This window comes from Pyrgilauda ruficollis, unplaced genomic scaffold, assembly GCF_017590135.1.
Source record: "Pyrgilauda ruficollis isolate IOZ18807 unplaced genomic scaffold, ASM1759013v1 scaffold16, whole genome shotgun sequence".
Classification (NCBI taxonomy): Eukaryota; Metazoa; Chordata; class Aves; order Passeriformes; family Passeridae; genus Pyrgilauda; species Pyrgilauda ruficollis.
Window position 1 is genome coordinate 925,974 of NW_024514764.1, and position 21,903 is coordinate 947,876.

General features: G+C 48.2%; 2 protein-coding genes across 2 annotated transcripts; one reads left to right on the forward strand and one right to left on the reverse strand.

Moving 5' to 3' along the window:
* The first annotated feature begins 4 nt into the window (after positions 1–4).
* Positions 5–5,803, forward strand: ATPAF2 (ATP synthase mitochondrial F1 complex assembly factor 2). The gene is made up of 8 exons (XM_041462746.1): positions 5–210; positions 1,416–1,460; positions 1,777–1,922; positions 2,348–2,445; positions 3,385–3,465; positions 3,612–3,724; positions 4,483–4,598; positions 5,199–5,803. The coding sequence occupies exons 1-8, from the start codon at positions 66–68 to the stop codon at positions 5,334–5,336; spliced, it is 882 nt and encodes a 293-aa protein (XP_041318680.1). The 5' UTR covers positions 5–65; the 3' UTR covers positions 5,337–5,803.
* A 997-nt stretch (positions 5,804–6,800) lies between these two features.
* Positions 6,801–20,956, reverse strand: DRC3 (dynein regulatory complex subunit 3). Its single transcript, XM_041462644.1, has 12 exons — positions 20,800–20,956; positions 19,360–19,476; positions 17,880–18,046; positions 17,153–17,299; positions 15,844–15,963; positions 14,642–14,754; positions 13,177–13,351; positions 10,629–10,760; positions 9,432–9,502; positions 8,529–8,652; positions 7,065–7,196; positions 6,801–6,937 (listed from the first exon to the last, which is right to left on the reverse strand). The coding sequence occupies exons 1-12, from the start codon at positions 20,954–20,956 to the stop codon at positions 6,824–6,826; spliced, it is 1,569 nt and encodes a 522-aa protein (XP_041318578.1). The 3' UTR covers positions 6,801–6,823.
* Between the last annotated feature and the right edge of the window lie 947 nt (positions 20,957–21,903).

Here is a 21,903-nt window from a genome sequence, read left to right on the forward strand (position 1 = left end):
TGAGGCCGCCGGCAAGATGGCGGCGCCCAGCGAGCGGCGCTGAGCGCGGCCGGGACGAGGTTGCTATGTCGTCTGTCGCGATGTGGCGCGGCTGTCGCCGCCTGTGGTGGGCCTATTCCCCGCCCGCTCGGCTCCTCCGACCGCCTCCTGCAGATGCCGGGAGCGGCCCGGTGGGGCTGTGCGGGCGCCGGGCCTATTCCCCGCCGGCAGGTGAGGGAGCGCAGGGGCGGCTCCAGGCCCGTTTGGGGAGGGGGATCCTTCCCTGGGGACGCAGGGGTCACCCGGGGCAGGGCTGGGAGCGGCACGGCCTCGCGGGGACCGTGCTCCCCACGGCCGTGGCGTTCATGTGTGTTTGGAGCGGGCAGGGTTCGCCGGCAGCACGGCCGAGCCCTCGCTGAACCAGTTTGTTACACTTGTTTTTGTGTTTTGTTGGGTTTGAGGGATTTTGAGGGATTAGGACTCAGACGAGGGGGTTCAGGTATGTTCTGGCCTACGTATCCCATCCAAAGTCTTTGCTAGATTCGTGTGGGTTTGAGAACAGTAAAATTAATCTGGTTGTGTCAGAGGTGAGGCTGCAGAGTCGTGGTGACTCATGACAAGGTTTTGGGACTCACTGATGAGCCTCGGGGCTCCTCTGGGGTATACACACTTTCATCTGTTTTTAGAGCTGTGCCTGAGGCCCCGAAGCTCACAGGTCTCCAAGCCTGAGCAAATCCTTCAATTTCCCCAGTGGGAATGTGCTGTTTTTAGCCTGGAATAGCAGACCTGCAGCCTGGCCTGTTTGCTGTGCCCTTCACAAGACAGATTTATGGGTTTGGGATTTACAACCTGGTTGCTGTTGTCAAGGGAATGGCTCGTGGATTCTTCCTGCCTTGTGGGAGGGGTGTGAGCCTTTGGAATGGGTGTAATCCTGCTCTCACAGTGTCAGGAGTGCTGGTAGCAAAGGATGCTGCTCCTAAAATGAGACCTGAAGTTTCCTCAGGCTCACCTTGATGGTGGGGCAGGTATATTCCTGGGCTGGACTGGGATGTTTGGGCTGTCCTTTGGGGATTAATTTGTCCAGTGTGACTGTAGTTGTGGAATCTGGAAAGGTTGACCCTGAAGCAGAACTCCTGAGGAGTGGTGGGACAGGCCTGCTTGGGAAACCAGCCCTGCCACACTCTGAGGCAGCTGAGCCCCAGCCTGGCAGGAGTGTAGCTGGTTCTGTTTGCTCCCTGGTGCTTCCCTGCTGAGTGGAGCTCACTGGAGCTCACAGCTTGGAAACTGTGGATGAAGGGCTGGATTTTTGTCACCAGGCCACCCTGACAGCACCAAAGCTCTGTCTGTTCTGAGCTGTCATGGAGAGCAGGAGAAGAGGCTGAACGTTCTCTGTTTGCCCTCTGAATGTTCTCTTTGCCTTGTGTTTCTGTCCCCAGAGAGGAAGAGGTTCTACCAGAACGTCAGCATCTCGCAGGGGGAAGGTGAGTGTGGCCACAGGGATGGGATGGGATGGGGGGCTGATCCTTGGGAGAGGTGTCATCAGCTGCAGCAGCCCAGGCTGTGTCAGTGGCAGGTTTGTCACCAGCTGCTGTGCCCCCTCCTCATCTACAGCAAAGCTCTGGTGGGAAGCAGCTTCCAGGACCAAGTGTATCCAAGTGATGGTGGGAAACCTGAACATTCCTGGTCCCTTGCTCCTGTCAGCTCCAGCTCTGAATCTGCTCCCACTGTGGGGTTGTCTGTTGTTCCTTAGTGCCTGCTCCTCTTTGATTCCCCAGGATTTCTACTCTGATTCCCCAGGAGGCTTTGAAATAAACCTGGACCACCGAAAGCTGAAAACGCCCCAGGCCAAGCTCTTCACTGTCCCCAGCGAGGCCTTGGCCATTGCAGTGGCAACAGAGTGGGATTCCCAGAAAGACACCATCAAGTTCTACACAATGCACCTGGTGAGCACGGCAGGGGGGAGTGCTGAGACCTCCAAATGCAGAATGTGGAGGCAGCAGGTTGTCCTGCTCCCAATGAGCAGAAAGTTAGGGCTTCCTCTGGGCTGGCTGGGTGCCTGTCTAGAGGGAATCTGTGCCACTGGGGGAACTTGAGAAGGGGCTGGACAATGTTATTGGGAATAGTGAGGGGCAAGAGGAAACTGAGCTCTGGAGTAATCCATGGCCCTTTTCCCTGCTGCTTAGTGAGCTGTTTCCAGGGATCCTGAAAGATTTGAGAGGATACCTGTTACATTAGCCATTTTGTGGCCCTGCACCCCTCAGTTGTTCATCTGCCACAAATCCCTCTGCTTCTTCTTGGCATTGTACCGTGGAAGCTGCTGCTTTTTCAAGCCTGAAATAACAGCAGTTTCAACTGCTTTTATCCCCAGACCACTCTGTGCAACACAGCACTGGACAATCCCACGCAGCGGAACAAGAAGCAGCTGATCCGAGCAGCTGTGAAGTTCCTGGAGACAGACACAGTCTGGTATGAGATGGGGACCCAGCTGGATTTTGGAAAGAGGGTTGGGTGAAGTGAGGGAAGACATCTGCACTCACCCAGTCATGGCATGGCTCTGATCTGTGCTGGTTTTTGCCCGAGGGTTTGAATTAGTTTAGATCAGTCCTGCATGTGCAAAGCTGGTTGGAGTCTGTGCACCCAAGGAAGGAGCATTGGATTGAGTCCTCTGTTGAGCTCTTTTGGTCCTCTGTTGAGCTGTGTTTTGGTCCTCTGTTGAACTCTGTTTTGGACACCTCCCTACTGGGCAAGAGTGAGAGCAGTGGGAAATGAAGATCTTGGAGAAAAGAAAACATCTTTGAAAGGCCTGTGGGCATCTATCAGCCAGTCCCTGGTATTCCTGTGCCAGTACAGATAGTTCAGACAACTTGTACCAGTCCCAAAATGCCCTTCATTCCTTAAAGTCCCTGTGAGCTGTAGGATCAAGCCTGTTCATGCCCAGGCTCCTGTCCCAGCTTCCACTGGCAGCTGCACAGTTCCTGTGGAGAGAGAGGAACAGGCTTCCCCCACCTGCCCTTGTGGCTTTGGTCAAACTGGGGAGGAGGGAATGCTGAGCTGAGCCACTGGGCAAGGAGTAGGAGGAGTGGCCCCACAGAGAGTTGCAGTGGGGTTTGTACCCTCCTCTAACTGCTACACCTCACTGCAGTCTGTGGCTTGGGGCTGCCTGCAGTTTTCAATTGGCTGGTTCACTGCTCTGTTTTGTAGTAAGACAGAATTGTCCTTCCTGGAATAACAAAAAGCACTGAATTTAAGGAAGAGTTGGAGGATTGTTCCTTGTCACTGCTGCCTGGGTGGACAGCAGGTCCTTGTTCCACTTGCTGTGGGTCTGGTGGGGTCAGTGTCCTTCCCAGAGGTGTGTCCCAGCCTGGGAGTGACCATCCAGTGTGGTTTTGTTCTGTGATGTCCCAGCTATCGTGTGGAGGAGCCTCCAGCCTTGGCAGAACTACAGAAGAATGAATGGGATCCTGTGGTCGCCTGGGCTGAGAAAAGGTGAGAGCTCAAAGGGTTCCTGGCTGCTCAAGGCCCTGCCCTGCTGAGCCCAGCAGCTCTGGTGCTTAGAAGTGCCAGGGCCACAAGCTCCATGAGCCCTGGGCCTTTCCCCTGGGCTTTGCTAAGGGTTTTGGGGATCATTCCAGGTACAACGTGACAATTGGCTCCTCGACCAGCATCCTGGGGCCAAACATTCCAGCCAGCACCAAAGAGACCTTTGTCAGCCATCTGGCATCCTACAACATGTGGGCCCTGCAAGGTGAGCAGGGCTGGGCCAGTGAGGAGGTGGTTCCTCTCCACGGGGCAGGAGAGTGACTGGAATGTTTTTCTTCTCCTGCTCCAAGTGTGGAGGTTTATGTTTTAAATCTGCAGGCCAGGCCCTGACCTGCTTTTGTCACAGGCAGGGATTCTCTTCAGTGTCACTGGTGTTCAGGATCTGACTGTGCTGTCCCATGAGCTGCTTGCTCCACCTCAGCACAAATAACTTCTTTAAGGCCAAACCTTCTAATGATTTAATCCCTAGCTTTGTTGTTACCAGGAAAAGAAATCAGGCTTACTGCTCCAAAGTGCCCACACTGTGCACTGTGTTCACTTTTTTATCCTTATATCCCACTTAATCTTGCCTGAATCATCTGAATAACACCAAAAGATAAAGAAATGAAGGGATGTTTGCTTTGCTCCAGACCTGAATGAGCAGCAGGCAGTGAAACCCACAAAAGACACAGAATGCTGGAGCCTGGATGAGTATCTCTTCCCTTTGCACAGGGAAAGGTTGTGGCAGAATAAAAGGAGGTGGTGTCCAGGGCATGGCCTTTGTCACTGTAGTGGCAGGGCCAGCACAATGCTCTGTGCCTGGTGTTAATCACAGATCTGAGTGCCCCAGTGCAGGTGGGAGAATCACTGGCCCTTTCTGAGGGGATACCACAGCCTGCCTGTCTCTTCAGTGTGTGAAGATGCTGCTGTAATGCTGCAGAAAACAGCCATGAATCTTGTTTGGTTTGGGTTATTCCTTTCCAGGTATAGAATTTGTAATCACCCAGCTGAAATCGCTGATTCTGTCCATGAGCCTGATTGACAGGCACATTACAGTAGAGAAAGCTGTGCTTCTGTCTCGCCTGGAGGAAGAATACCAGGTAAATTATGTTACAAAACAGCCCTATAATTCAAATAGCAATAATCTCAGCATGACAAATGCATCCCCCACCACAAATAACTGGCAGGGGAAGTGCCTGCTATAGCAGGAGACGTTCCACTCCACCAGTCTCTGTGTCTGAGAGCGTTTGGAGCGTGCTGCTGCAGAGCAACACCACGGGCACACCAGCCCAGAGTGCTCCCAGGGCTGCCAGTTTCTTTTCACAGAGCCCAGATGGCTGCTTTTCTCCCTCTCTAATCTGAAGTGCAAAGTTGTGGCTGACTTCTCCTGCTGAGGGTTATCCAGCCTGGAGGCTTTGGTAGACACCAAGATATCAAGCTTGCTGGAAATTAGCTCGATGTGAAGCTCCCCTTGTCCCAAAAGTGGCTGAAGTTGAGAATCTTTTCATCCTCCCGTTAAGAGGCTTTACCTCAGACCCCAGTACAGATGAAGCACATCCTGATCCTGAGATATCCCTGCCTCAGCAGTCGAGGATCATCTCAGTTCCTGGGGGGGCTACCTGTGCTTCACAAACATGAGAAGGGAAGCTGAGGATTGCTGAGCTGCTTTGAGTATGATCCATGTTCCTCCTCTCCTTCAGATTCGGCGCTGGGGCAACGTGGAGTGGGCCCACGACTACGACCTGTGTGAGCTGCGTGCTCGCACGGCAGCTGGGACTCTCTTTGTTCACCTCTGCTCAGAGAGCTCAACTGTAAAACACAAACTGTTGCAGGACTAAGGCAGCTGGACAGGGCACAGAAGGAATATGTCCAGCTGGGAATTGCTGGCCTGACCCAGTGGATGGTAGCTACCTTCCTGCCATTCTGCTTTTCCTGGGATCAGCTTCATGTGCTGTGGTTTTGTGGGCAACTCTGCAGTTGGATTGCCTGCTGCAGTGCAGCACACAAGGAGGAGAGGTCAAGGTGAGTTTCCTCTGAATCCCCAAGCCAGCAGCTCTGTCCTTTCCTGGTGTCTGTAACTCATCAGAGGAGCTCCCACGGAAGAAACAGCTTCCTGGGCAGGGCACGGCACAGACATACCCAGCATATGCCACATGTCTTCATAGCTGCCAGCTCCTGACACACACTTGTTATGGAAATCTGAAAACAGACTCCACTGCATCTGTTGTTCATCCCTCAGCGTGCCTGTCTGTAACACCAGGGTCTCTGTGTTCCATTAAAGACTCGCCCCTGTGAGGTACCAAAAGCTGTGTGTCTTTGTCTTAGTCAGCAAACTGTGGGGTGGGTCCTGAGCTGCCAGGTTGTGGGCAGCTGCTGGGATGGCTCCAGGTATTAAAAATCACAGACCAGAGCAGACACTAACTACTGTGTGAACCACTCCATGCAGCTGAGGAGTTAGCAAGGAGACAACCGTGTATTCCTGGAGCAAGAGGGTTAAAACCTGGGCTCCAGCCATCTTCAGAAGCACAGAGCATGATGAGCTGAATCTGTGTTTGACAGCACCAGCCACGGGGTTTTCTGAGACCTGCTCTGCCCCTGGTGAGCACGCAGCCACCTCTCGTTTAACCTTCCCACCTTCTCCTTGCTGCCTGCCTGGAGCAGCAGCACCCTGGCCAGCACTGTTCCTCAGAAGCTGCCCACAGGCGAGCGTGGCAGCGCCTGTCACCGAGCAAGGAGGGGAATTAATGACTCCTCGCTCGGCTGTCGCGAGCGGCGGCGCGTGAGCTCCTGTGGAACCATTGATTTCCCTTCCTGCTGGCTGGGGGCTGCTCTGCTCACGCTGCAGAAAGCCAATTGTGAGAAGGGGTGAGAAGATGAAGCTCCCAGGCATACGGAGCCCCCGCCAGCCTTGTGCTTGCTGAGCTGGAAACCTGCTGTTATCTCGGGGGTGGTTTGATGGAGAGTGTTCCTCTCCCGAGCTGCTGCCTTGTGCCAGCAGCTCACAGGTTCCTGCCACTGAGCTCACAGGTATCGAAGCTTTCAGGCATGATATGCTGTGATGATTTGGTTCAATCAGCTCACAGCTGATCCATAACCCCTTGTGACCAGGTCTGAGTTGTCTGCACGGGCTTTGTGCCAATGTGATGGAAGAGACAGGGCTTTGGATGCTTTTCCAGAGTCAAGAAGTAGCTTTTATTTGCAGTTTATGGTGGGATGGAAGAAATTTGCATTTGGTCTGAAATGTCCCAGGCAGCTTGGCCATGGAGAGGCAGCTGTTCCTGCTGGGGGCTGTCCTGTGTGCTGCAGCTAAGGCAGTAGCCCAGCATTATTCTGTAGGCTCCAGGATCACTGTGCTATCCAGCTCCTTCTGCAGAGTGTTGATGAAGCACATGATCTTCTCAATACAGGCACGGTTCCTGTCATTCTCAATTTGGAAAGCCTGGACAGATTGAAACCAAGCAGTGAATCTGCAGGCGTGTCAAGGTCCAGCAAAGATCTGTGAGTGCCCCTGCCACTTGGGCCAGACCTGTCAGTGTCCCATCCCCCTGAGTGTGAGGGTCTCTTACCTTCTCTGTCACTGACTTCTGCCACTGGTAGGTGTTGGAGAGCATGTCGCTCTCTCGCTTGTCGATCTTCCGCAGGCGGATGCTGTGGGACACGTTGATGATGTTGACAACGGTGTTTTTCTTCTTAAAGAGCTGGGAGGTAACGTGACCAGATGAGAGGAGGGGTGAGCACACAATGAACGAGCAGCACAGCAGTGCTGAGAGGGAGAAACCCTCTGTCTCAACCTGGCAAATCCCTTTTCATCGGGATGAATCCAGGGCTCTGCCCTTGGCCTTGCTGAGGTGTAATGGGGCATTATCCCTAACACAGGTGGGGAAACAGAGGCAGCACCCTTGGCCCCACATGCTGGAATGGGGCAAGCAGGGCTGCCGTGAAGCTGGTGTGGAAGAAAGGCTGTATATGCTCCAGCATGCCTGGAAATGGAAAATCACACTTGGAAGGGATTCCTGCACTGCTGGCATTGGCTGTAAATCTTCATTTTTGGAAAGTCCCAGCTTCTAATGGAAGCGGTGACTTCCCTCGTGGCTCTAAATAGAGGGTGGCTTCACTAACCCATAATGAGTCTCCTCCTGCAGCCAAGTGCAGCTGTTGGGTAAATGAATTCCCTTCTCCATGGGAATGGATGGCAGTGAAGCAAAATGGGTGCACGGCAGCCGTGCGGAACCGCCACCATCTGCACAGGCCATAAAGCAGCAGCTCCCCCGGGGGCTCAGGGGTCTGGTTTGTGTCTGTCAGCTCGTGATTACCTGGAGTGACAGGGGGCTGGGATAATCTGGACAGAGCAAAACCACAGCTAATGCAAATTTAAGTAATTTAGCCACTAAGTGAAGGAATTATGGAGGCAAAAAAAGGCAGCAGCGTTGCTGAGTGGAGCACTGCAATGATGTTGGTGCTTTTGGAAAGGTTCCTGGGATCTTTGCTTGCACAGCAAGACTGAGGGCTTGGTGCAAGGCTCCATTTAAAGTGTCATGTCCTGCCTCCAGATCAGCTCATGGGCTCAGGAGCTCCAGGAAGGGATTTTGAAATCACTGAGGCAAACAGCCCGGGTGTAAGAAATTCAGAGCAATGTTGGGATTCTGCTGAGGGAGCAGGGAGAGTCTGAACAAAACCAGCTGTGAGGGAGTGCAGCAAAGATGCTGCCTGGAAATCAGCCAGAGCAGTGAGTTGTGCTGGAGGCATGAGAGAGATTTCATCAGCACCTCTCCTGGGCTGCTGCCACCAGCTCTGGCAGTGCCCAGGGAAACCTGCAGTGCAATTATCTCCTGTCCTAGTCAGTGGAGATGTTTGGAGTCACCACAGTCCAGCCAAGCAGCAGGACCCTCTAGGAAGGAGGTTTTGCTGTGGTTCAGGTATGGCTCTGGCAGCACTGAGCCTCCTGGAAACCCTGTCCCTTCAGAGAAGAGACTATGGCCTCATTTTCTTGCCTATTCTCTCACAGAGATGAATTGTTTTGGTGCCCTCACCTTTCGAAGATCATCTGGAAAATCCTCTTCCAGCTCATAGTGGTCCACTTTCTTCAGGGTGTCCTTGACAATGTCCATCAGCTTTTCAAGGTGTTGATTTTCCAGGTCCCGGCACTGGCTAAACGTACAGAACGTGGTTAAGGAAACAGCTGACCACACCACTCATCTGTGGAGATTAAATGACCTCCTGTAACTGGGAGCAAGTGTCTGCACAGGGGGATTCTGCAGAAATGAGCCTGGCTGCTCCCAGAAGCTGCTGTGGTGTCAGGATATCAGGATACACACTCTCAGTTCTCAATCACACACCGAGTCTCATCTTTGCTGCCAAATTTGACAGAGGACTGAGAGAGGACCTAGGATTGCCAGGGAAATTGGAAGAGGCCTCCAGGTGAAAGCTAAGCTCTGAATGCACTGCAATTATCTGCACCAGGCCATCAGATTTCTAGATTTAAAGCAGCGTGACCTGACACTCAAGCACTTCAGTATTCTCATATAACTTTTTTTTCAGCACACATCAAAAATACAAAAATGAACACCATTTAAAGAGTATTCAACCAGAATTGTAGATATTTCATTTACTGCTGTGGCAGGAATGTACCTAGACAACAGTCTAATCACATCTTCCCTCTGTTTTGTCTTCTCTGCATGGAGAAGAAAGGAAGATTCCCAACAGGGTGAAAGCTGCCTAAATCCTACAGAATTCCAGCACAGTAGAATTTAGATCTTTCTGTGCTCTCCAGAGTCTCCACATAAAGAAGATAGGCACCTTAAATGACCATTCCTCAAGGCTGGGAAAAGATATTTTCTATTGATTAAAATAAAAAAAAGTTTTTATACTGGAAGCTCATTTTTGGATTTAGAGGTGAGGTGTAGGTCCAGGCCAACCTACTGTGAAAAGGATATATCCCTTGAATGTTTTCAGTGAATGCTGATGCTATGGCATCAATGCTTCTTTTAAAATCCTGTAACAGTTCCTTAACAGAGGGGTAAAAGGGGAAATATCACAATGAAAACTTGCAGAAATGTAACAGGGAGTCAGAGAGTCTAGGAAGAATCTACAATTTATTGCAATTTGGACTCACTGCTGTTATTAGCATAGTCAGAAACTGAACTGCCTCAAGCATTTAAAGTGTCTGGAATAAGCCAGGGGATCCTTTGTTACCCTCAGCTAAGCAGTGCCTGGAGAGGGCTGCATTCCTGCAGCCTCCTTGTCCTTGGCTGTGTGAAGAGCCTCTTGTCAGAAGCACAACCCCTGCCTGGGCTTTACTGCAGCTCTTGGTTTAGTCCTCAGAAATTAAAACTGCAGCTTCCCTCTCTCAGAAATGGCTGATGGAGAATCTGTCAAGTGTTGCACTTAAATGTCTTGGTAGCTGAATCCTGCAAATCCAGCAGGGCACACAGGGAGAAATGTTTCTGCTCATCCCATCAGTGATTGCAGATATGTAAGGGCCAACTCAAAAAACACTAAAAAGGTACAATCCTGATGCAGTGAGGATCCATTTTGAGCTGCTGCTTTCTGCCATCCATGCTCACAAAACTAAACTGCTGCACACAGGCCACAGCTCCTGCCTGCTCATTTTTAAACAGATTATTTTGGGTTTTTTCCTTCCGTGAAGATGCTCATCAGCAGCCCTGCCCTAGTTTTTGAGGAAAAGTCTGGGGAGGAAAAGGCAGCTATTATGCAAGCAAATGCAGCAAGCTGAGCAGGAATGTGTATAATCTTCTAGCAAAGATCAGCTTCAAAGAATGACACCTCTAGAATTCCAAATGCATACCCCATACTATGCAGCAACTTGTGCAGACCTATAAAGTGATTGCACAACCTCCCTGCCTCCCAAGTGTGGGAAATCAGCTTGGACAGATGTGATGGACATACTGTGTTCTGCTCTGAGAAACAGAAATCTGCTGTAAGGTATCAAGGTCCAGGGCCTGATCTCACTCCCATCAACTTTGAACAGAAAAAGAAAAAGATTGGGACAAAACATTTTCCTGAGTGGAAGTCCTGTGCCTCCCTCTTTGTGACAGAGGGCTGCAGTGACAGAGAAGTGACCCCACAACGTTCTGGCTGTGAGGTCTCACAGGTGTGAGCTTGGATCTCACCTCCAGGTCGCTGGATACCAGTGCTTCCAAGGTCATGAGTGCATCCCACAGCTGATGGATGTCCTCCTTGCCCTGGGCTCGTTTAGACTCAGCAATTTCACCACTCCTCTCCTGATAAAGCTCATCCAGCCTCTAAACACAGAGATACATGAATTATAGTTTGTGTTCAGCACTCCATTGCAATTTAATTAACTTGTTACATGTGTGAGAAAAGTTCCTGCTGCTGATTAGCTGAAATGAAATGTGATGATTCAGGGAAGTCTCCAGATTTACATAGTGGGTAGTCAACAGTTCTGAGGTTTGCTACTGCAGGGGGATTGGGAAAACTCTTCCTCATCCTCCACTTGCAGAAGACTTTGCTCCTTCTATGCTTCCCTTCATTTCCAGCAAAAAAGAACAATATTTAATTATTGACATTGCTGGCTGTGAAGAAGAAATTAACAATTGTTTTGGAGAAAGAAAGGCAGTTGTAAATCCTGATCCGCTTCCTGCCAGGGAGAATCTTGACTGACTTCCAGTAGGGTCAGGATTTAGTATTCTGAATATGGAATACCTATCATTGCCTGCCTTCCTCTTACAGCAAGGATTTATTGCCCTTCAGAATTATGTATTGATGTCACTTTTGTATCAGGCAAGATTTATGTTTGCTTGGATCAAAAAAAAAAAATACTCTTGCACTGAATGTGTTATTTTCAAGTCTGTTTAAAATCAGTTAACAATCAACTGTTTAACAAAGGAGGGAAAATATATATATGGTTTATTATGTCTAATCCACTTCTCCTGAGAGGGAATGGAATGGGGGGAAATAAAGAATTCTGTTAAAAACCCCTGCCAAGGCTTGTGTCTGGAAATGGGGTGGATTACCCAAACTTTACAGTTTAAAAGGGGGAAGGGGAGAGCAAGGTGTCTTCTTCTCTAATGTAAACAAGTTAGGAGGCTCAAAAGGCCCCAGAGCCACTCAAGCTGCACCTCTGGGAGCAAAAACTTCAAAGTTCAAGGCCTTTAATCCTCCGTAACCAACTTCAGAGAGCGCAGTGATTTCACAGGTTACCCAAGTTTACATGAAAGGATTACAGACAGACAAACAGCCCTAAGAACAGCTCACAGACTGCAGTCTGCTGGGACCTCTGTGCCTTTTGAACTCCTCCAGCAATTTTAAATGATGGGGAAATGATGTTAAAACACTGTGCTCGGTTTGACACAAACTCCTCTAATATTTATATGGAAACTGGCATGCTGACCCCTGTGTCCTGTGTATAGAGAATCACAGAATCCCAGAATGGTTTGGGTTGAGAAAGACCTTAAAGATCATCCAGTCACACACCCTGCCACGGGCAGGGACACCTTCCACTGTCCCAGGTGGCTCCAAGCCCTGTCTGACCTGGCTTTGGACACTTCCAGGGATGGGGCAGCCACAGCTTCTGTGGGAATCTGTGCCAGGGCCTCCCCACCCTCACAGGGAAGGATTTCTTCCTAATATTTAATCTAATTTCTTCCTAATATTCCATCTAAGCCACCCCTCCTTCAGCTTTAGGCCATTCCCCCTTGTCACCCCTTGCAGCCCAATCCACAGCTGAGCCTGTAGGTCAGACAGAGGTGAAGGGGCAAAATCTGGCCTCAGCTGTGTATTTTTGGGTTTTGTTGTTGTTTCTTTGTTTTTGTAGGTTTTGCAGGGTTTGTTTTGCTGGTTTAGGTTTTTTTTCATGGAAGATACAGTGAGAATTCAAGCACAAGTTACCTGAACATTCAAATCAAACTTCTTGTTGGAACGAGATGCTCTTTAAGGTCCCTCCCAACCCCAACCATTCTGCAGTTCTGTGACTCTGGCAGTGCTGCCAGCTCCTAAAGCTGCTGGGTGCAGATTTCCAGCGTGAGTCAGCAAGGTTCAAGGCCCTGGGAGCAGAGTGACTCAGCAGCTGTCAGCCTGTGACAGGCACTGAAATAAAAGCGACCTGGTTTCCAGCAGGAGCCAGAGCTTGTGACTCTGCTGGTGTCACTTGTCAGGGACTTGCTCTCTCAGCTGACAGTGTCACCAAGCTTTAGCCCTCCCTTATTTTTTTTTTTTTTCCCCTGTGGAAACAAAATCATGACCCATCTATTATACATGGTTAGAAAGGGATCCAGCTAGAAGCTACGCCCTGAGCAGCCACAATGGGTGGCTGTAGTTGAGCAGAATGAAAAGAAAGAGTTTCTGCTTTAAAGGACTAGAAATACATTAAAATAACTTTCTCTAATTTTTTTTTTGTTATAGTTCTTTGAGCTGTTGTTGAAAAAATGAACTGAAGCAGAAAATTACTTGAAAATAAACTGAATACCCTGCAATTTCCTTCCTTTTCTTCCTGGTTTTTCAATGAAGGAAGAGTTGTTGGAGCTTCAAAAAGAAGGGGAGTAGCAGTAAACATCTATCTATCTATCTTAAAAATCAACTTTATAAAAATATTTAAACTAAAAGGAAGGTTGAGCATTTCCATTTTCTTAAATATTGGTGGCATTAATGGTACAGGACGTAGAGAAATCATGTATCAAACAAACAAAAGTATAACATTACCCTTTGGTTCCGGCTCTCAAAGTCTGAGATTATTCTCTTGCTTTCTTGCTGGTTGACTGCCAGAATTTCATGGACCCTTTTGTAGAATTTAGAGACTTCAGCTTCTCGTTTTTCATACTCCTCCAGTCCATAGTTGTACAGGTTTTCACAAAGTAAGACAAACCCCTTCTCGTATGTGAAAGCAGAGTCAAGGTCTTTTGCTTGTTCAGTGGAGCAACACGTTATGTTCCTTCTGCCTCTGCAAATCTGAGCAACAAGAGCTACGAGCTACTTTTATGTAAACTCTGTGGTTCTTGCTGGGAGCTGCCAAATATTCTGTCTGGGGCAGGACTGGGTCACCCATTCACGTTTTATGCATAGAATTTTGCTGCCTTAAGGGTATGGAGAAAGCTATGGCAACTTGAGGGGGAAAAAAGGCCTTGAGGAAGAGAAAAAATACATTCACTTGTCTGACTCTTCTGACACAGCAGCAGAAGGAAGCCTACAACCCTATCTGTCTTCACAAGTGTGAATACAGTGCCTGTGTAGTTAATAAATACAGCTCTGGAGCCCACAGCCAGAGCAAAGAATAAACTACTGACTTGGTAGCATCACAAAAATAACGCCAATTTTTCTTCTGCTATTATCTTGGCAATGGAATTGTTTCTGGAGTCTATTGTAGTTAAGCCGTGATGCATTTTTCCCCAACAGTGTAATGCAATTTTAAGGAAGGTCAAGTTACTGGCCTTGACAATACTCTATTAATCTGAATGTGAAAAGAAAAAAGAAAAAAAAAGTGTCTGCTTTCTGCTCCCCTGTGTAGGAGCAATGATCAGAAAAATGTGCTGGCCTGGAAACTTCCCGTTGCCAGTTCTGGCAGGTTGTGAGATGTGCGACTTGTATCGTTCTGATTAGTCTGTTCCTATCTCCTACCACTTCAATTTCAACATGATTTTAGCAACTGTGCTCTTGCAGTCTAACAGACAGAGATTTATCTTCCAGCTCATTTTAAACTTTAAGTGGATTCCAGACTTAAAGGAAGTACAAAGTCTTGATTCTTGAAGGGTCAGAAAAGGAGGCTACCAAAATCGTGTTTGATTCAAGGGAAGGAAAAGGAATATGGTAATTACAACGGTGAGAATTTAAAATGCTGGGATCTCATGACCTGTTGGGGATGGAAATGAGTGGTTTTACAAATGGGATGTCTCAAGCTGGGCTGGCCAGCTTGTCAGTAATATAAACCATTTGTTTGGAGACCTCATATTTCACAAGATATCATGCCTTAAAGCTGTCAGTGGTCTCACAGCCTTGCAGTGTAACTTTTGGTACCGTTCCAAAATTGAACACAGACTGTCTCAGATCTTAGATCAATGTAGCTTTCAGCTCTGGACAAAAGCAACAGATGAAGAGCCCCTGTGGATGCACTTCCTTCTTAACTCAAGGCATTACCTGTTAGCTGTAGGTATCCCAAACCCAGGAAGGATATGCCTGCAGCAGGTCCTCCACTCCAGGGAGGGAAGCCAGTTTGGCAGCTTCTCCCTCCTCTTCATGCAGACTGTCAAACAGGAATGATCCATTCAGGTACTCAACAAAGGCTGCCTTTGAAGAGAAACAGAGCAAAATAAGTAAAATAGAGATGCCAGCCTGCTGCCAGTCCTCAGGATGTGTCTCTCCTGTGAGCACCCCAGCAGCAGCAGAACATGGGTGCAGACACAGTTACATGAACACTGCAGAAACACCAGGCAAGCCACAAAAGCACCTTGCAACTGAACTGAAACCCATCCCAGGGGCTTTGCTGCTACAGCTCTGTAGCCTAAGGATAGAAAACTGTTTAATCTTGTATCAGATGCCTGAACCATAAAACGGTTTGGGCTGGAAGGGACACTAAAGATCATCCAATCACTGCCCCTGCCATGGGCAGAGACACCTTCCACTGTCCCAGGTTGCTCCAAGCCCCATCCAATCTGGCCTGGAGCACTTCAGGGATGGGGCAGCCACAGCTTCTCTGGGCAGCCTGTGCCTGTTGCCAGTATAAGACATTACCACACACAAACATTCATTGCAAGGCTGTTTAGCCTTTCAGATAAGGAGTTGGTGAACTTTGGGGAGGTTCAAAGGGAAGAGTTGCAGCACCCTCCCTGGCACTAAACACTAAACTAAAGCCACTCTGATCATCCAGAGGTCTGGAATACAGAACCAGGCTACAACTGAAAGCACCATTCCACCTGGTCTTGCTTTCAGCCCAGTCACAGGACTACAGTGATCTCCCAAAGTCCTTGAGAGTTTAACCATAAAACTAATGAAAAGCTTGATTTAGTGTGAAGGAGGAAAAAAAAGTCACTTCACCATGAAAATGTTAACATTTCCCTCAAACCTGTAATTTTCTTAATCTCACGTCAGGCTGATAAACTCCCTGGGTATGATTTACTCTTTAGCTTTGCAGGGTCTCTGTCTGTAGTTTCATTGTTCAGCCCAAAGAATTATGCTCCCCCACATCATGTGTATTCCACAGCAGCTCCTGTTTCCATCCAAAAGATAAGATTCAGAGATCACAGAGATCTCTGAGCCTTAGTTTTAGCAGAGTCGATGTTAACCTGTCATTAAATCTTCAAGCAGGGAGAAGAAAAGTCAATATCTGTTGTGCTTCTTTCTCCTGGGACAATACACAACCAGCCAAAGAAAACTCACCTGGTGGTACTCCAGCTCTTTCTGCTTTGCATCTTCTGCCTCCTGCAGAGCAAGGACCTGAGCCTCCTCTTGCTCCAATGGCTTAGTGAGATCTTCATACTTTAAAGCTGCAGCTTTTCTCTGAGAAATATAAATAAACTGTTTGTATTAGGTTAGCCAACATTGCTCAATGAGTCAGGGTGTAACAACTGATCTTTCTAGAACATGCACCAGAGTGGCATCTGCCTCTCCATTTCCTCATGGGCTTTTTATTAAACTGCTTATGGAGTTTCTAATCTAATCCTCATCCCATTTTTTGCTGGCATATTGCTCTGTTTCTGCATTCAATGCATCTGAGATAATTCATACCCAGGAAGCTTTTCTCTCTCCATTTTCTCATCTTTAGAGTTTTGGGGGTTTTTTTCCCTCTTTTATCAGGAAGTTCTATTTTGACTTCTAGAATTTGAGCTCCAATTTCATCAGTCAGCGAGGTTAATAAATTTTCTAGGGAGGAGAAGGTTCTTTGGAGGAGTGGATGGCAAGGTAGTACCAGGGGCAAGAACCTCATTAGCTTGAAACTGAAGCTTGACAAATTTAAGTATGCAATTCTCAGACATCCCTGATGAGCAGGGACTGCATTCCATGACCTGGAAAACCCTTCCAGTCCTGTGGTAAGAGCAATGTACATTCCAAATACAGCTCCTGCTCTGTGCCAAGCAAATTTACAATTAATCATGTTCTTTGATTACTAAAAAAACCAAACAAACCCTGAACAAAAAATCCCTGTCTTTGTTCCTTTGAGCCCTGGGATGATAAAGCAGCTCCACAGGTTACTGGTGAGGATGAAGTGTCTTATTCTCAGAAATCAAAAGTGGGAAGTGCATCCAGGCAGCTGCTTGCCTGGATTGTCAGGTTGCTGCTGAAACAAATCACTCTGTGAGCAGCAGGACCACCAAGGCTCCTTCCCCCTGGATCCATGTCTCCAGACTGATTTCCTCTGAGATTCTCTGAGAAGACTTGCACTCACACTGCAGCCTCTCTGTGGCAACACCAGCCAGGCCCCTCTCCCACACACAGCTGCTGATTTTCACAAAATCTGTGAAGACATCATGCTTCTGACACCTCTACCTCTCTGTCAGATTTGACAGAATTTGGCCTACAGGTTCACAGCTGTTATGTGGAAGCAGAATAAACACTGTGTGTTTCTGTGAGCCTGATTTCTGCAGGGAACCTGCCCCCAGTGCTGGAGCATTGCTGGCACACCAACAAAGCAAAGGCTCTGCAAGATGCTGTTGCCTGATTTCCCAATCAGGGAATGCAGAAATCTCACCGTGGAGTTTCTCACGAGCTTGAAGTCCAAGTACACCAGGCTGGGAAGATGAGCAACAACAAACAGCCTGTAGTGCTCTTCACTGCAGAAAGGGTTCCCACTGAGGTTCAGTGTCTGCAAGCTTTTTAACCTCCTGAGATAGATCACCTGTGCCAAAGGGAAAGAGCTCTGTATTTCCCAGTGCTGGGGAAACACAGCCTTGGAATTTATTGCTTTTATTACAGTTGAGTTGCAATATGTATTCTGCTCTGCTGCCAAATTCACACGACAGTCAATTATGAGTTTCTAATGGTTTTGGGAAAGGAAATACTTAAATTCACGTTGGCAATATCTAGACAACAGGAGGAGAGAGAAGGCAGATGGGGTGCACAAATCACAGGTCCTAAATTGGTAAGATGCCCTCAAAAGAACCCCAAATAAATCCTAGCCTCCCCCCTTTTCTCATATGTAGCCACTTATTCCTTTTCTAGCTTTCATGGGAGGCAATAGGAATTTTGCCATGGCTGAGAGCAGTCACAGAACTGGGCCCCCACGAGTCAATAATCTAAAAGAAAAATGGCTGCAGTAAGCACTTAACACCAGAGGACTAAAACCATTGCTCAGACTACTTAGAAATCCTAAGGAGAATTTTATCACCTAAGGAAGGGCTTGGACACAATGGCAAATGCCAGTTTTAGAATATCTGATCCTTCAGCAGGGAATATTTGCAAAGCCAGGGAGCACTCACATCTTCCAGAATGGTCAGGTTATTCTTCCCTATGGAGAAAATCTGCAGCTCTTGCAATGTGTCCATGTGCTCAATTTTAGATATTCTGTTATTGTAGAGACTGAGGTCCTGCAGTTTGACAAGAGTATCCAGGCCCTCAATTACTTCAATATTGTTGAAGGACAGGTCTGGGGAAGAATTTATAAATTAAACATTAAATTATTTATTTCAGAACACCCTGATTCTGCTCTTTAGTATTGCATGTAGGAGTTTATGTACAGATTTTTCTCAGGGGTGGTCCAGATCCCACAGGAAAGGCTCAGCATTAAATCATCCTTTATTCCTATCTCCTCCTTGCAATTGTCTGTGCAACTTTTAAATGAGAGGAAAAGCTGAAGTTAGTCCATGCAGAGTCCACTTACACAGCCTGAAAGGGACTTCTGCCTTATGGGGAAACACAAAACAAGAGGAAATGCCCCTAGAGGAGAATTTCTGTGATAAGTCTGGCACTGCCTTGCTTCTTGCAGACTCTGTCCTGCCACAGTTGTGGCACTCCCACAGGACCAAGACAAGGCAGTTCCATGTCAGTGGAGTTATGCAAAGGCTCACTTCAGCTGTTTCACTTATTGAAATGTCCTCTTCCCCTGCCAGAACATCTCTCCTAACACCTACACTCACTGACTAAGGGCAGGATTTGCCTGAGGATTAGTACTGAGCAAGCCAAGAGTCCAAAAACAGTTTATGAGGTCTCTTGGGTGGCTGAGACACTTGTACAGCAGCAGCTGAGCCACTGCAGCCTTTGGGCAAACAAAATATGAGAGTGTGCTTCAAAACACTGAGCTTACACTGATCACTTGGTGATTCACAAGCGCCTCAGTCATCTGTGGAGCAGAACTGTGCAGACAACTGGGTGGAAGAACCCATTGGACATTTCACAATGTGCTCGCAAGCTCCAGCCCTGCATGCTGAGGATATATTTAGAATTCCAGCCAGAAACGTGGCTGCAGTTCCAGGGAATGCTCTGAGCTGTGCATCTGTGTAGCTGCAAGCAGTCACATAAGGCCACAAGGATGGGCACTCCTTGGGACAACAAGGACACCCAGTCCTTAAGGATACAGGGGTTGTAGGATTTGGAATGCCTGCAGCAGCTTTGAAAACAGAACTCAGGCTTCTAAATCACAGGGGTGTTTCCATAAATATTCCTGAAAGTCACCCCTAAACACAATACAAACCTTGGAAACAACATTGAAACCTCAGCTTCCTGTTCCTGCCACACCAAATGTATTAAACCCAGCTTTTAAACATTTGGAGGATTGTTTTGCAGCTCTGATACTCAGGCATTTTGACATTTGACAGTCAAATGAGGAGACACACAGACAGCTGACAGCCTTCCCAGGGTAAGCTCCTATCAGTCGTGTTTGAGAAGGAAGGTGACATCCTGGTTTATCTCAGATTGCTTTGCACCTGCAAAGGCATCCACCCTCCTCTGCCTGTATCTCACCAAGCCATACAAGGTGAACCAGACTCTCCAGACCTTCTATCTTCTCAATGACGTTGTTGTCCAGCTGCAGTTTAGTCAGATTCTCTAATGGCCACAGATTATTAATCTGCAGGATGTCTAAAACCACAGGAAAAAAAAAAAAAAAACAAAAATAAAACAAAATTGCTTTTTATGTGAGCCAGCATTGCTTTAGCAGACACACTGCCTTGCACAAGGAAAACACGTCCAGTCTTGCCTCCAAAAGGATTTTCAGCGTGTGATGAGTGCCCTGGAGAGCTCAGAGGTGCACTGGCTGGATGAGATTCCAATGAAACAGCCCACTTAACCCCAGTGTCCTGCACCAGCAATCAGCGAGGCCAGCGAGGCGTGCAGGGGATGCTGACTGCAGCCCTGCACTCCAGTGGCTTCATGAATCCACTGCCAGCAGGGCCTGACCTTCATTTTCCTCTCCAGCTCCAAGCAGGAGGTTTGGGATGAGACTCTGCTTTTCTCTGCGTTTGCAGTCCAGCAGTGCCCCGCTCCTGCTTTTGTAAATGACTCTCCTGCTCCCGGGATTCTCGGCAGAGCAGAGGAAGTTGGAGTCTGCTCTTTCTGTGAAGGCTGCAGTTTAGGACTAATCAATATCCCTGCGTTTAGTTTCCTCCAAACACAGAGTCACAAGGGCAGGCTGTTTGTCACCACAGCAAAGGATCAGGACCAAGGTGACAGGGAACACAGAATATTCTCACTCCCATTTCTCTTTCCCCTGCAATGCCCTCCCAGAAGATTTCATCTGCTGTCCTGCTCTCCTTGTTTTGTGAGGGCACCATAAACCAAGGAATTGCACGCATGAAATATTCACACAGCTCTGGATTTTGTATTTGCAAACAAATCTATGCAGGACCAGGTCAAGGGAGTCTTTTCTAAGAAAATCAACTCACACACACACACATTATTTTACTGGAACACAAAGAATAATCAACTGAAATTACCCCTCTCCCTCAAACACTCAAATATTGAGCCAAATGTTCTTCCCTTCCATTTTTTTTTGAGTGCAAGTTTACCACAGGTTTGACAGTAAGAGGCAAGCCATGGCGCTGGTATGGGTGAGCAGGGAATGCCATCAGACTGGGCTGTAAGCACCACAATCTCCCAAACAGCTCTCACATAACCAGCAGCCATGGCTGCGATCTGAGGGGCCCAGCAGGCCTGTGGCCTGTAGGTGTCACCAAAATATAAATGTTAAATGAGAGCACAGTGACAATGCGAGTGGGAAGCGAAGCAGTTCTGAAGTCACCCATCAGCAAAAGCTCCCTCTGACGAACTCCTTTGTACAGGTAGGAGCAAAAGTCCATGTCCAGATGTCAATTTTCACATAATAAATCCCAGCTAATAATGCTTGCTTAATTGCCAGTTACCCACTAAAGAAGAGGAAAAATATGTGTCTATTCTGATACTCACTTTTGAAACTGAATTGTATCTCTGTCACAACTTTAACGTTGATACTTTCCTGTCTGGCAATATCTCCAAGGTCCTCTGGACACTTCTCTTCAATGGCTTTCTGAAGCATTTCATCATCAATAATGTTTGGCTCAATACTATTGTTAAACTGACTCATTGCGAGACGGAATCAGTCTTAAAGGACAGAAAAGAGAATAAATTAAATCACTGCCTGGCTACTCTTTCCAGTAGTCATAGAATCCCAGCATAGTTTGGGTGGGAAGGGACCTTAAAGCTCATCTCATTCCATGCTCTGCCATGGGCAGGGACACCTTCCACCATCCCAGGGTGCTCCAAGCCCCGTCCAACCTGGCCTTGGACACTTCCAGGGATGGGAAATCCACAGCTTCTCTTGTCAGCCTGTTCCAATGCTTGGCAACCCCTTCAGTGAAGAAATTTTTCATGGAAATTTAAATATCCCTAATGTTGCCCCAGAGGCAATGAGACTATTTGTCTTTTTCAAACTGCGCAGAGTTAATGAATGGCTGTGAAGGACTTGAATCTTCAAACTTTTGCTTGTGTAAGATGTTTATAATCACAGAGTAAGCTCGGATGTATTTTTGCATAGGACAGCGATGATGAATGTCAGAGTTTAGAGAGTTCTGTTCTCATGATGGCGTTTCATTAACAAACCAAACCTCTCTGTGGCTGGGCGCAGCACAGACCGAGGAGCAGCAGGCTCTGGATTTATCCATCCCTGGCCTTCCTCTCTCTCTTTCCTGTACAATCACAGAATTATTTGGGTCGGGAGGGGCTTTAAAGCTCATCTTGTCATGGGCAGGGACACCTTCCACTGTCCCAGGCTGCTCCAAGCCCCAGCCCGGCCCTGGACACTCCAGGGATGTGCGTTTGTCCAGCGCTTCTTCGGTCAGCGCCGGTTCCAGCCACCCCTGCCCGGTGGGCGGGAAGGGGCCGCCGCCTCCCGCTCCCAGGACCCACCGAGGCCCAGATACCGGCCCATCAGGCCTCTCACCCGCAGGTCCCCACGGGCCTGGATCGATTCGCGGTTCCCGGTTCCCGATTCCCGGTTCCCGGTTCCCGGTTCCCGATTCCCGGTTCCCGGTT